This window comes from Periophthalmus magnuspinnatus, chromosome 6, assembly GCF_009829125.3.
Source record: "Periophthalmus magnuspinnatus isolate fPerMag1 chromosome 6, fPerMag1.2.pri, whole genome shotgun sequence".
NCBI lineage: Eukaryota > Metazoa > Chordata > Actinopteri > Gobiiformes > Gobiidae > Periophthalmus > Periophthalmus magnuspinnatus.
This window is the reverse complement of record NC_047131.1, coordinates 16327175-16342013: the sequence shown is the minus strand read 5'-3', so window position 1 is coordinate 16342013 and position 14839 is coordinate 16327175. Positions and strand designations below refer to the sequence as shown.

The following is a 14839-nucleotide window of genomic DNA, read 5'->3' as shown; positions in this document are numbered from 1 at the left end:
CATATACAATTCTTGGCTTACCTCTATCTTCTTTTAAGCTATTGAGCCCTTCACATCATACAAATATAACCCTATACTCTATAATAGTGTTGTTGCAATATTAAAATTTCAAACTTGATTTCAACACTAAGGAATAGACTTGATACTCTGATTCTGATAGCTTTTTATTATATATATATATATATATATATATATATATATATATATATATATATATATATATAAACAAACAATAGTGTGATTTTCAACATTACATCGTAGTACTTTCTTTAAAATTACCATGTGGTGTTGTGTATGTGTAATCCCTCAGTCGTCAGGTTAGTTTCGTAGTGGTCCATAGACGTATACTTGTCTATTTGTTCTAATACACCTCAAGATCCTTCTAAAGCTATTCTGGAAAGGTTAATTTCTGTCCATACCTGCTCAAATGAGTATCTCCCTTTGATACTAGTTTTAGTATTGATTAGTATCTGATTTTCAAGACTTTTGACAACTCTACTCCATAATGACTACTTGTTCCACCCGCTTCAATGCCTATAAGTAACAATCCACTGCACCCTCATTTTAATACAACTGCCTTTTAATCTGCAGTTTTATGCCTATCCTATTCTTTCCCAGCAGCCACATCAGTAGAACGCCATCACAAAAAGCCAACGTTTCTTGTAATTCCACGCTAAACTATTGTGACACAAGCAAATGGTAAGCACTTTGAAATATTGCCAAACAAAAGAGCTTTTAATCAGACCGCACAGCAGCGGAGCCTGCGGAGTGTAAACTAGTTGCTCTTCAAAAGCCCCATTATGCACTTACACTTCAAACGCCCCTCTGTCTCCTAATTGCTGGATTTCTTTCTTATTCAATTATGTTATGCTTATGTTTTTATAAGGCTGATACCAAAAGGGGGTAACCAAAATCAAAGAGCGTAATTTATAATCTCAACGCACTGCTGTGTACATATGTGTAAAAATGTTTTCTTATAAGCCCCACGGAGAGCAAAACGATCCAATGAAGACTTGGAAGACTTTCCTGCAAAAATTAAACTAGCTGGTTTAGATAAAGCAATCACATTACAAGCCTACTTGAAAAGAACACATTATTTTTGGACTCGGATGGAACGCAGCTCCCCAGTGCTGACACGTACAAATACAAAGTTGTATAGGAGGGCTTTATTGTTATCTTACCTCAACATAATCAGCACCCTAGTCCCTACCGCTCAAGCTAGCAAGAGGAAAAAGTCACCCCCCCACCCGTTCGGAATTGCAAAATAAGCTAGGTGTAAATATGTAATTGCCAGCGCTTATTCAGAGATCTGAAATATTAGGGCGCAGTATGGATCGCATTAAAATCCTGGTTGTTAGGGGTATCCGTTACACTGAAGACATGCGGAGAAATGTGCACTGTCTGCGAATCCGGCGGAGATGGAGAGGGGAGAGGGGGGGGGGTGAGAGAGGAGAAGCCGATGAGAATCTCTGGATGTCTCTCCAAGAACATACACATTATTGAAATAGAGATTTGAATGTAAGTGTGATCAGTGATGAGATGGGAACGCTCATAGGCAGAAGTCAGATGTACTTTTGATAGGATTGGAATGACAATGTTGGGAGTATGGTCGCCCGTGATAATCCCATAGAATGTTTGGTAGCTCAGTGCAGTTTGAAATATTGAAACTAAATAATGCATCCATCCAGCGTGGAACACCTCCCTAGGGAGGTATCTGGGACGCATCTGGAACAGGTGCCCTAGCCACCTCAGATTGATGTGGAGGAGCAGTGGCTTTACTCTGAGTTCCTCACCCTATCTCTAAGGGAGCGCCCAGCCACCCTGTGGAGGAAACTCATTTTTATCACTTGTAGTGGTCATTGCCTAAAGCTCATGACGATAGGTGAAAGGAGTTTTCCTTTTTGACTCGCCTCATTCTTCACCATAACAATCCGATACAGTGACCACATCACTGCAGACCCTGCACCGATCTATCTGTCACTCTCACGCCCAATTCTCCCCTCACTCATGAACAAGACACCAAGATACTTGAACTCCTCCACTTGAGGTATGGCCTTCCGGTCGAGAACCATGGCCTTGGATTTAGAGCAGCTGCTTTTCATCCCAGCCACTTCATAATCGACTGTAAATGGCCCCAGCGCATGTTGCAGGTCCAGGCTTGATGAAGCCATCAAGACAACATCAGCACAACAGAAATCAGATCCTGTGGTCCCAAAACTGGATCGTATTTTTTGGTTATTTGGGTTACTATATAATCATACTCACCAAAACATAATACTTGACAATTTCAAAAGAATAGATATGTTTTCAGTTCTAATTACACTACAAAAATTATTCTAATTGTAAAGTAAATTTGATCTGAGATTTAGGTCACATTAAATTAAACTTGCACTATGTTTTCTGGTGGTGGATACCCCATCTGCTTGTCTCTATGGAGATTTTCCGCAGTTTAGCATTAAACTTGTGTATCTACATAAAGACAGGCAGGTAAGTCAGACCTGACCTAACTTCAACTAGTCAAGTCAGAAAATTCAGCATTTGGCAAGAGTGTTAATAATAATAATAATAATAATATTATTATTATTAAGTGAAACAGTTTCTTCTCACAATGATCCTAACACTAAAATTAGGGTTTGCATCCATCCGATACTGGAAAAACTGTTGGATTGGCTTCCAAATATTGGTTTATATTCTGGCTGGACATACAGGTCAGTCTTATAAGTCTTATATGGTCAATTTTTACTGATAAGGATGCTGCCTGGTGCATGGCTCAGTTGTAAGGTTATGGGACATATGCAGTGACTTTGAGTCCTGCCTGAATGTCTCGCCCTGCTCTCACACAGCCAATACAATTTAGCAATCTGATGCACTTTCACATTTGATTGGAAAATATTCATATTTTATCAGTACCAATAGTATTTTTTACTTGATACACATTTGATATCCAGATTAAAAAAATAAATAAATTGCCTCCAAATACTGTTTTGGCCCATGTTGTCCGTAATTGCATCGCGTCACACGTTTATGAATTGTTTATCAAGCTGTTTATTGCTATCTTCATCCTACCTAATCATTGTAATTGTTTTGGTCTAGCAGATAACGGTGTAGGAAATTGCTGTCTATAGCCATAATTGTTGGTATTGACCTGACTGGCCTTCCAAATGAACTGATCACTTAGTAATGCTGCGTCTCTGTGGGGCAGTATATGGGACAGTATACATGGAGGCTCTATGTGTGTGTTTGTGTGCAATCGGATCCATGCCCCAGGCCCCATGGCACTGGCCTGTCTGCATCCGAAAAGCCAACTCTGCAATTATGATGACCGCCATGTCCTCTTCATTTCCCATCTCCTCCTCCTGCTGCTACTGCTCCTCCCTCCTCTGTCTGTGCGTCCATTCTGATCCTTTATATGTGTTGGACAGTGTTGGGCCATCTTCTGTTTCTTGTTATTGTTTGTAAAGCGTCTTTGAGTGTCCAAAAAAGCGCTAGATACAGTACTGTACTGACATGACCTGAAAGACCACATTGCCAGGAAGAAGCCATTACATAAGAAAAGCCAGATTACTGTTTGCAAATGCACACAGGGATAAAGACCTTCATTTCTGGACACATGGCCTGAGGGCTGACAAAAAAAAAAAAACTGTTAATGAGCATCATTATGTTTGGAGGAAAAAGGGGGAAGCTTGGAAACCTGAGAACACCATCCCAACTGTGAAATATGGGGGTGGCAACCTCATATTGTGAGGTTGTTTTGCTTCAGGAGGGACTGGTGTGCTTCACAAAATAGATGGTATCATGAGGAAACAACATTATGTGGAAATACTGAAGCAACATCTCAAGACATCAGCCAAGAAGTTAAAGCTTGGGTGCAAATGGGTCTTCCAAATGGAAAATGACCTGAAGCATACTGCCAAACTGGCTACAAAGTGGCGTAAGGATAACAAAGTCAGTGTTTTGGAGGGGCCATCACAAAGCCCTGATCTCAGTCCTATTGAAGATATATGGGCAGACCTGAAAAGGCATGGGCGAGCAAGGCGGCCTACAAATTTGGCAGGAATGTTGGCCCATTCCTCCTCACAGAAGTGGTGTGACTGAGCCAATTATTGTGAGAAGCTAGTGGAAGGATATCCAAAATGTTTTACCAAGTCATACAGTTTAAAGGCAATTGTAACAAATACTAATGAAATGTATGTAAACTGGAAAATTGTGAAAAAACCCTTTTCATTTTTCCAGGATTTAGGAAATAGAAATAATTCTGATAATCCTTATTGACCTAAAACAGGAAAAGTCTAGTCTGATTTCATTTGAGACGGTGAGAAAAAAAGTGTATGTATCTTTTTATATAGTGTATGTAAACTTCTGGTTTCTACTATAAGACCAATGTATTATTATTTACTGTTATTGAATCTCGCCTATAATGCAAAATCGACTTTTCAGAGCTTTTAACCACTTTGTAGTTGTTTCCCCTTTTCATTTACCCTCTCAAAATTGTATTTAGCATGATTCATGTTTGAATAATCTTTATAATTATCTGTATTCAAGATGTTATGCTCCAGTCAACTCCCGTTTTCACAGCCTCCAGTATATGTCCAATGCTCTGTATTTACTTCGTTCTCCAATTTAACTTCCGTAAACAGTGTTGCACATAGGATTCTGAAGTGTTGTGCAGTCATTTTGGTACATATGAAAAAAAAATATATATAAATAAATAAATCTGCTACTCGCTGGCGTGATGATCAGCTATCCACAGGAGGGGGAAGTTGCTTTAGATCAATATTGCAATTTAAAATAAAAAATGTAACATAAGATGTCTTGGTGATTACATAGCAGACAAAAGCACAATACGTCTTCTCTAACTTTGACAAGAATTTTTTGATTTTTTTTTGTTGCAATCAATTTTTAGTTTTTATAGTTGACAAAAGTTAAATATGCACATTTTGATTATATATTCAGCCAGTCAACCAAAAATGCACACTTCTATAGTTTGCCCTAGGACAGATCTGGCTACAAGTGCATTTACTTCATCCTATCAGTGTCTCACTGCAAAAGATATCAGAGTTAATATATTTATGTAATGTTATAGAAATTGTATTTAATGTATATGAAATGTATAATCCTCCTATATGCAGATCTGTTTAGACTACACTGTCACAGTATGTTGGGTTTTTTTTTGGTTTTTTTTGTTTTGTTTTAAACTGATAATCACATAGGTCAGATTTATTTGTTCAAATGAAAATAAATAAAGCACATTGGAATTTTCACCTTGCAAAAATAACAATTAATTGATTTTGGATATTGATGCTAGTGACAGTTGCATTTTTTTTCTTAGAAAATATTTAAAAATATTTCACATTTAATATAGTTACCACTGGACCTAAATGATTGTACAGGTCAACAAACTCTTCTGTTTGGAATACCACTCACTCTACAGAAAACCACCGCACGTCCTTCCTTCACCTTTCCCACACATCGGACCACCGGCTTGATTTGTAACTTGATTTCATGAAAAAGAGGGAAAAAAATAAAAACCTGTAGATTATCCCGCTTTCATTAGGAGGGGGGAAAAACCCAGTCCATGTCAGAGAAAGAAGAAATCAATTTAATACAGACTTAACTGGAGGAAATTGCATATTCTGCCGCTATGTGCTGAAACGGCACTTTCTCTTCCTCACCAGAGACCTGCCTCCCTATTAATTGCGGTGTGTGTGTGTGGCAGTGGGTAAGTGGCTGCCTGTGTGCGTGTGTGTGTTTGTTTGTTTGTGTGTGTTGTGGGGGTAGTAAGAGGGGGGGAGTGTGCGATGGTTAGTTGGAGTATAGTTGTGTGCCATGCATCTGTTTTTCGGAAGGTCACTCCTCAAAGCCAGATGTGTGAATTTTTTTATTTGTATCAAGCATCTACTCATATGTGTGCATGTGCTTGTTCATGTTTACCTAGTCATGCGAGGACTTACACCTGATTAAACTATGACTTTGTAGGGCTTGGGTTTCTTGCAAGGTGGAACGTAAGGTAACCAGTGTATGAGCAATCTGTCTAGGAGCAGGGGACATGCATGGTGTGACTTTTTAAAGTATCGACTATTGGTCTTACAATTCTTGTATAGACAGTGCTTTCTGTAGATATAATTGGGTTTCTTAAGTTCGTATAGGGGAACTTATCCAAATCATTAAAATATTGGCCCAAAATATTGTCAGAGCTTATTGGCCATTGGCCGTGCATTCTAAAAATTAGTATTGGCTTGATTCATAAAAATAAAAATTTACTGAGTATACTTTACGTCCTTATGTACAGTCCGCTATTTATTTGATACCTTGACAGTTTGGGCTGCACTCTACTGGCTTCCTTCCACGTGATGTTGTTGTAATGTGTCTGTCAGCTGATTTAAACAAATTCTGGCGCTATCTTCCTGCTCGGAGAAGGACAACAGCATCATCTGCAGTCCAACTTCTTCAGAACTGTGTCCCAGGTGTGGGAAAGTTGGTACGCCTCCTTATCCCAGTTTAGAGTCTGGTGGGTGTTTTCCCAGATCTTGTTAGTTTCCCCGATGCAGCAATGTACTTAATCCTCTCTGTGCATATGACCTTAGCATTGTCCCAACGTTGGGACAATAAATAAAGGTCTGTACATAAGAGCCTAAATTATAATCATAACAGAAGACCTAATGAACCACATTGGACTCATTTTTACTGCGGATTTTCTTGGTGGATAGCAGAAACCAAAATAAGCAAAGGAAATTAAAGTTAAAGTGCACAAAGCTGGCTTTGTGAGACAGCACCTATGATATGTATGTATAATTTTACATCAGTTAAGTGGCAGTTTGTGGAAAAAAGTTGAGAAAAATACAGGAAGTTGTGGTGGTTTGGGTTTCTAAAACAGACTTGTGTCATCAACACCAAAAATTCCATCCGAAGTGCAGAGGCGATTTAACCATAAGGAACACATTAACAAAAATAAAGGTGTATGTCATTTTATTTGTCAATCATAACAAATGTGCAATTTATAGTTAGTTTAGCTAATTTTGGACCTTGTTAACATGTAATGGTTGGCATGTCATATCTTCTGCCCATGTCCAACCAGGAAGTAACATTGTAAACAGGCGACAGTAGCTCAGTTGGTAGAGTGTTTGTCCACTGATCCGAAGGTTGGCGGTTCTAACTCACACAGATGAATGCTGTCATTGTGTCCTTGGGCAAGACACTTAACCCACCTTGCCCTCAGTGTCTGCGAACACTGGTGTGTGAATGTGTGTGAATGGGTGAGTGGTTCCTTGTTGTAAAGCGCTTTGAGTGCCTTGAAGGTAGAAAAGCGCTATAGAAAAATGTGACTATTTACCATTTAAACTTCACCAAAAAACAAAAACAAAAATCAAAACAACTAAACAAAACCAAAATAGATAAAAACTTGGTAAGATTTTTAGTAAAAACAATTTAGTAAAAAGCCAATTGTGTTGACTAAGTTTTATTAACATGAGTAGTTTAATTTGTCATTTTAAGCTTTAAACTAAGGCTCTGCAGGTCTCTGAAATGTCCCCTAAACACCCCTGAACCCTACATGCGTGTGATTTTGTGGTTGCATGTGCCTTATCTAGGCAGAGACAGCACAGATCGCCTTGTATTTATGAACAAACGTCATAATTGTGACAGCATGATCTATGACTAACACGTTTCACCGTTCCCACCTCGCCCTCCCCTTTTCTCTTTCTCTTTTGGCTAAAAATATATGTGTGGCTGATAAAATAGAGTCTTAAAAGCTGATGACCAATTTAGTGTGGCGTGTTGCGGACAAGGTCGTGGGGATCCGGCTTGCTCCGAGGCCTGTTCTAATCTACGGAGCAAGAAGCGGACCTCAAAGTCATTTCTCTAATTGCTTTTATAAGGTGCCCTTTTCACATGGTGTCTTCTTTGCTCATTCACTTTCACCACCATTACAGCCCCTTAGCCCACACCTGCGCCCACAAAAGACTCCTATTACATCGAGATCAGGTATCCTCAGGTCTGAAGAGCTGAAGAAACATTAGGATATTCAAAGGAAATAGTGCAACACTATTTCTCCTGCAGTGTTTGAAGCTTTTGTCATGCTGCATGTATGTTAACTAGGGCCTGAGCATGAGGGGCGAAAAGTTACTTACAGCAGACCACTATCACTCTGCATGATACAAGACTTATAGACTATAGGAACCACTGGAAGCAGGCTAATGGTTGGCATCTAGTTAAGACTCTTATACACAAATGTATTATAATTTTTTCTTATTTTCTTAAAAAAAATGCTGGTGAACAAAGACACCAGTGAGTACAATGATAATGTTTCCCTACTTGTCAATTTTATAAATATGCATATTATAAAGTTAAGGTAAGGGGAAGTCTTTCTCTGCAATTGACCCATCCTTCAACCAGTTCCACTGGGACGACCTGCCACGAGCAGTGAACACTTGGAGAGCTATCTCTAAACCTTAAGCTTGCCTTGGTCAGGACTACCTTAGCCGGAAAGTTTAACCTATTCCGTGGATGGGGGAAGCCGCAGTACCCGGAGAAAACCTACCAAGAAACAGGGAGGGCATGCAAACCCCACACAGAAAGTCCTGGACAACCCGAGAGTCAAACCCAGGACCCCCTGCTGTGAAGTGCTAGACGCTCAACTGTGTGCTGTACGTACACATGCTTAGTAGCTTTGATCTAAACTGAAGTTAATCTGTTAGTGATGTAGTGAGTGTTTGGGATCTGAGCAATTTTCAGAAGTTTAGTATATGACAGTAAACATCATCTGCTTCATTTCACCACCATTTGAACTTTGTCCCCTGTCCTCTCTTGGTGTGCGCAGTAGGGGGCGTGATACCTGTAAATGGATGCTCCCGTTTTGATTTCTTAAGTGTTGGCCCTGCTCCGGTACTTGAGGCAGTTGTGAGACGCGATAGAAGCAGAGGTTAAAGTGCGCACGGGATAACTGCATGGGCTGGATGAGATGGAGCCCAGTGCATTAAGACACTGTATTATTTGGCCGTTCCACTTGCTTGCGTCCATTAGGGGTGGCTGGCGCGCTATTAAAGGGGTCAGCCGAGTGTGCGTTCTACCTGAGAGCGTGCACGTTGTCACCACAGTTACATGTGTGAGTCTGTGTGTGCGTGTGGTGGCGGGGTTACATGCGTGTGTGTATTTGGAGACTTAGCCGAGTGCTCCTGCGTCTTATTGAACAGGACGGGCTACCTGCCTCTAATACCTCTTCATTTTATTGGATTGGATTGCTCCAGTTATAATTGTATTAGAGTTCTACCCCTGCCCCCACTTCCAAACACTCTGTCTTCATCTTACTCCCATGCAACGGCCACGTCACTCCACCTCTGCTCCACCGCAAAATCCAGAATCCTTCTCCTTGCTATCCTTCAAAGTCGAGGAGGTCATGTTGCAGACAGCTGTTGACTTGGGCTGAAGGTGGAAGACAAGATGTGGAGTCTGGAGAAGGATGTCAAGGGAGTCAGTGTGTAGTCATGACCTTGTCGAGAAAAGTATTCAACATCTTTGCAAAATTTTAGAGGCTATGTAATCCATGTACAAGTACTGACTAAACCCACTGACCTGAGCGTTACATCAAACCCTGCAGAGTGCACACAGTCTTTTTGCGTCCCTGGACTAGACACCAATCAGGAGAAACATCCATTAAATGAGGTCTTAATTTTCACTCATAAATGGTGTGAAAATTCCTGTTTACATTAAGAGAAGAAAAAAGAGCAGATTGGCTGTAGACTTGTGCTTGCCTTATCACCCAGGTCAACCAAAGTTTAGATTGCTATCTATCGATCTTTCGATTTTTGGCACAGCCCTAATACAAAGTCAGAAATATAATGCAATGTACAGCAAAACACTTACCAAAAAGGTATTTAAATTTATTATAATTTTAAAATGTTGTAGAATAGAAGTGGTTTGAGAATTGAAGGAAGAGACACAAGGCTGGAGTTCTAACGCTGGAGAAGTTTATTTACCATCAGTATGGGACCCAGCACCTGGAGGCATAAACCCTCAAGATATTGTGATACTGTTGTCTGTTCCAGTTTAGTCCAGTCCAGTTTGCTCTCAGTCTGGTCTAGTCTATGCATCCATTGTAGGCAGTATTATACTTCTGATGATGACGTAGGCCAAGATACTAAGGACTGAGCTGGCAGTGGGTGCCCTCGGTATAACACAGGAATGCAATTTCTCTTAACAATAAGCTCCTTTATAGGGTAAAAATAAAAGCTAATTTGGACAATTTGGCATACTGTACTATACAATCTTGAACTTATGTATTATTTATCATCACTGTGATGCATTTACATCATCAGCATAATGTATAAAATCATGCAGGTGTCGTATATTAAGGTAGCTTTTGATTAATTATATGTTTGTTGGAGTAAGTGTGTATACTTCTAAATATAAAACGTATGGCACTGTATTCAAACATTTGAATAATTAGCTGTGAGGAAATTGATAAAAATACTTGCCTACCAAGCAATTATACTATATGCTATTATAAACCATAGTTACCATTTACAGATATTTGTCTTTGAGTTCATAACTATCCATTTCCAGTATGACAGAGTTCTAAGACCTCCTCGTGGTTGTTGCACAGTCAGCTCTTACTGCAGAGTTAACCAGAGAAGCCTGAGCGCCTCTCGTTTCCCCCTTCGCCCTTGAAGAGAGAGCGGACCAGGAGATGTCAGCTCCTCATAAAAACCCTTCTCCCCTCTCCGCCTTTCCAAGCCTTTCCTCAAACCTTGCCATCTGTCTAATTGTTCACCTCCATCGCTTTAATGCTTTTTACATGCTCTCGACCCCCCCAACTTTCCAGGCAATAAACTTTATTTTCTTCGCTAGACTTGGAATCTGCAGGGGAGGGCGTGTGGCCAGGCTGTTGGATTACCGCCGTCCTCTCTCCCTTTGGTCTCCCCCATTACTTCCCCCGTTTGGCCTGTCTCTGGAGAGGAGGATCGCTGTTCCTCAGGTTGACACGTGCGCTCGTCTTCTCTGCTGGTCATTGGGCAGTGGAGCAGGCCCCGTGGAGCCTGCCCTCCTCTGGTCCACTAATGATCAAACTCTCACGGCTCTGACCTTGGTCCCGATGGTGCGCTCCCACGGTTTAACACAGTCTCGACCAGAGGGCAGTCACTACACATGGGTTTTTCCCTGAGCCTGAGGTTAGCCAGAATAAATGCTGCCAAGAATCAAATCAAAAACACTTATGTAGTATCTTTTGTTCACTTCTACACGCTTACTGATATTTCTCAAAAAACAGATAAACGATACTGAAACTATTATTGACTCTAGACACTCATTTGAGCAGGTATCAATATTAAAAGTCACATTCACAGGATAGAAGTTAATGTTTCCTGAATAGCTTTAGAATGATTGAGAGCTATAAGAACAACTATAAGACCGTAGACTTGTATACGCCCATGGACCACTATGGAACCTACCTGGACCACTGAGGGATTACACAGATATAAGGCCACATGGGAATGTATAAGAAAGTACTATTATTGAATGCTGATGACAGGTTTTTTTTATTATCATCAGGGTTAACAATCTGTATTGAGTACTGAGTCTATTACTTATTTTCAGAATTGAGTTTGAGGTTGAGAGAAATTTTAGTATCAACACTTTTTTCTATACATGTCGCACTGCCCTGTTCAGTGCAGGAATTTGAACAGTCTCTCATTGATATAGTTGGTCAACTTGGTCAGTCAATCAGTTTAAGCTGTAAAATATAAACAGATTTACCAGAATCAGATGAATAAAAGACCGAGCAATATTAAGGAATAGATGCAATACTCGATACTCATTCTGATAACACAATGATAGTAAAAAACGCTTTCTTTTATGTTATCATCTGGTTTTATATTTGTGTAATCCCTCAGTTGTACAGGTAGGTTCCCTAGTGGTCCATGTCTATGTGCTCTTATATTTGTTTTGATGAAACTTGAGATCATTTTAAAGCTATTCAAGAAAGGATTTCTGTCCTGTGAATGTGACTTTTAATATGGATACTTGCTCAAATCAGTATCTAGTTTTTAGTATCAATTAATATCTGATTTAGTATCAATTAGTATCTGATTTTCAATATTTTTGACAGCCTTAATTGCTGGTATGTTATACATTTTGAGAAGTTATTAAATCTAATAAATAAAACATTTTAAGGCAAAAATTGTGAACTGGATTGATGTTTGTCATGAATTGTATCAAATGTCAAAATCTCATCTTGTCTTATTCTCATGGACCCCAATCTCTTGTCTCGGTCTTGGACATGGAGCTCAACAGTGACCGCCCACCTCTAGTTCCGAAAGTAAATTTCTCATTTATTTTTCCCATAGACTTTCTGAAAAAAAATTATATTAAAATTTGAAAGCTCGCTCAGGATGGGAAAAATGAATGGGAAATTTACTTCCAGAACCGGGCCAGGCGGTCACTTTGGACCTCCATCGTGTTTTCATCCCACCGTTATAATTATAAATGGGAGTATATCACTTTTATCACATTTGTGTACTCTCTCAAATCTTAGGTCTACTAAACACCTAACTCTTTAATAGCCGTCATTTTTTCCACAAAAGCATATTTACAAGTTAATACTTTATAATTTGCTTCAAAGAAATATTTACCAAAATCCACAAAACCTTATTTGAAAGTGTAATTTTTAAATCTGGGTGACAAAAGTGAAAACAAAATTATGCAAGAAAATAGGGTTGTCAAAAATATTGAAAATCAGATACTAAATCAGTACTAAAACTTGTATCAAAACTTCATACTCATTTGACCAAGTATCAATACTAAAAAGTCACAGGACAGACATTAACCTTTCCTAAATGACTTTAGAATAATCTTGAGCTGTATCAAAACATGTATAAGACCACAGAGATTAGTATACGCCCATACACCACCATGCAACATACCTGGACTGAGGGATTATATAAGGCCAAATATACGACAGATATAAGGCCACATGGTAATATAAAAAAGAGTACTATGATTCATAGTTGAAAATTACATTCTGTTGCCTAAAGATTGTTTATCATCATGGTATCGGAATAGGTAGTATCGAATCTATCCCTTAGTACTGAAATTCAGTTTGAAATTTTAGTATCGTGACAACACGCTAAGAAAACCAACAGTTTAAATCGTCACAACAAACGTCATTATTTCCATTTGATCAAATACTAATTCTTTTATTTTACCTTTATGTAAACACACGCAAAAAGCTCCTGTACTTTGACAGCACTTTGTGAACAGTCCCTCCATGTCCCATGCAGTCGTAAAACGGGACAGTTGTCTCCTCTCACCTGTGATTACTGCTGTGTGCACATCATACCCGCTCAGCCCCTATCATCACATCTATAACCGCCCTTTAATGTTTAGTAATAGCATCCTCATAATGGTATGGAGTAGCATCAAGAGAATAATCCAGGCATAGATAATGGTGGCGCGCCTTTACCCTTGAGCCCTGGGTTTGTTGTGTGTCTGTGTACTCATGTTTAAACTCACCCCAACCCATTTTAGTGTCAGTAAAACGCCTGGAGAACGACTCGCACTTAACCCTTCGCGCGCCTCCAGTGGTCCATAGAGGGCTGTGGATGCTTACATGTGAGCCAGGGCAGAGTCTGTAGGGAGAGCGGACACTAAAATGCTGATAGTGGTTCCGGAGCAGTAATGCAAGCTGACAGCGTTCCTTTGGGAATGGCAGACAGGAGAATGTGGAGGAGGAGGACACACGGGGAACATGTGGAGTACCAGGAGTTGCTGTACCCCAGGCCCAGCTGGAAGTAGTTGGGGACAATACAGTGGGAGGGTTGGGTCCAGTGGAGCGATCACCTGGGTCTGTCAGTGTCCTCTGTGGTAAAACTTGAATGTAAATGAAAAATGAAGCTGTGGTTATGGTCAGGAGCATCTAAGCTATGTTAGGATGTTTATGATTGTTTTATACGTAAAACTAATTGCCATGGTGTAAAGAGAGAACCTAAAAACTTAAACTTAAATGATCTAGGGCTGCATGATTACTAGCACTCAAATCAAAATCACAATTTGAATGGACGCAATTAGCAAATCGGAGTACCAACATTTCCTCCACAAACAAAAACATATCATTTCTTATTTTGCTTATTCTGTTCTGAAATGTGATTGTCATATTAGTTCGTACGTTCATATGTCTTTTTGTCAATTCTTCAAATAGAACTAGATATTTTTCCAAAGCCTAAAATACATGTAAAATGAAGTTAATAATATCAGTTATCTGGCATATGTTTATAGGGCTATCGTTGACTTGTAGTTGAAGAAATTAGGATCTCATGTAAAAACAACTCTGTATATAGAGAAGTACTAATAAACCACATCTCTGTAAGTGAAACATGTCCAGTCACTTCAAAAACTGTTAATCTATGTTTGTTGTATCTGTCCCTATTCAAATAAACAATGAATAATTACTTTCATATTAACTTCTCTCCCATGTAGTGTTGTTGTGATACTGAAATGTCAAACTCGATTTTGATACAAAGGAACTCAATCAATACTTGATACCAATTATGATACCACAATGACAATAAAAAATACTCCTCATAATAGAATGTAATTTTTATATACAAAATAATAGTACTTTCTTTATCTTTATCTTATTTTGTTCACTTTTGAACTGCTTGTTTGATAATGTAGTGCTCCTTACTACAGCATACAGTATTTGTGTGGTGCTCCTCTGTGTAAGTGTAAGTGTATCTGAGGCCTCTGCCCTGCAGCACAAAGCAGTGTACCACAGTGTAACAGACTATGATGAATATTGCGCCTGTCTTCCTCTCTGTGTAAATGCACTTATGCATTCACTTCTTCAGTCATT

At 39.3% G+C, this 14839-nt stretch overlaps 1 protein-coding gene across 2 annotated transcripts in view; it reads left to right on the top strand.

Annotated features, from left to right (window-relative positions):
- Positions 1-14839, top strand: part of wwox (WW domain containing oxidoreductase) — a 186049-nt gene that overhangs the window by 37794 nt on the left and 133416 nt on the right. The window contains exon 6 of one of the 2 annotated variants that reach the window (XM_055222452.1): positions 10843-11061. The exons of the other annotated variant lie outside the window; for it this stretch is intronic. Coding sequence (XP_055078427.1) covers positions 10843-10974 — 132 coding nt within the window. The 3' untranslated portion in view covers positions 10975-11061. Of the gene's footprint in view, positions 1-10842; positions 11062-14839 lie in introns of those variants that run through there. 2 annotated transcript variants of the gene reach the window in all.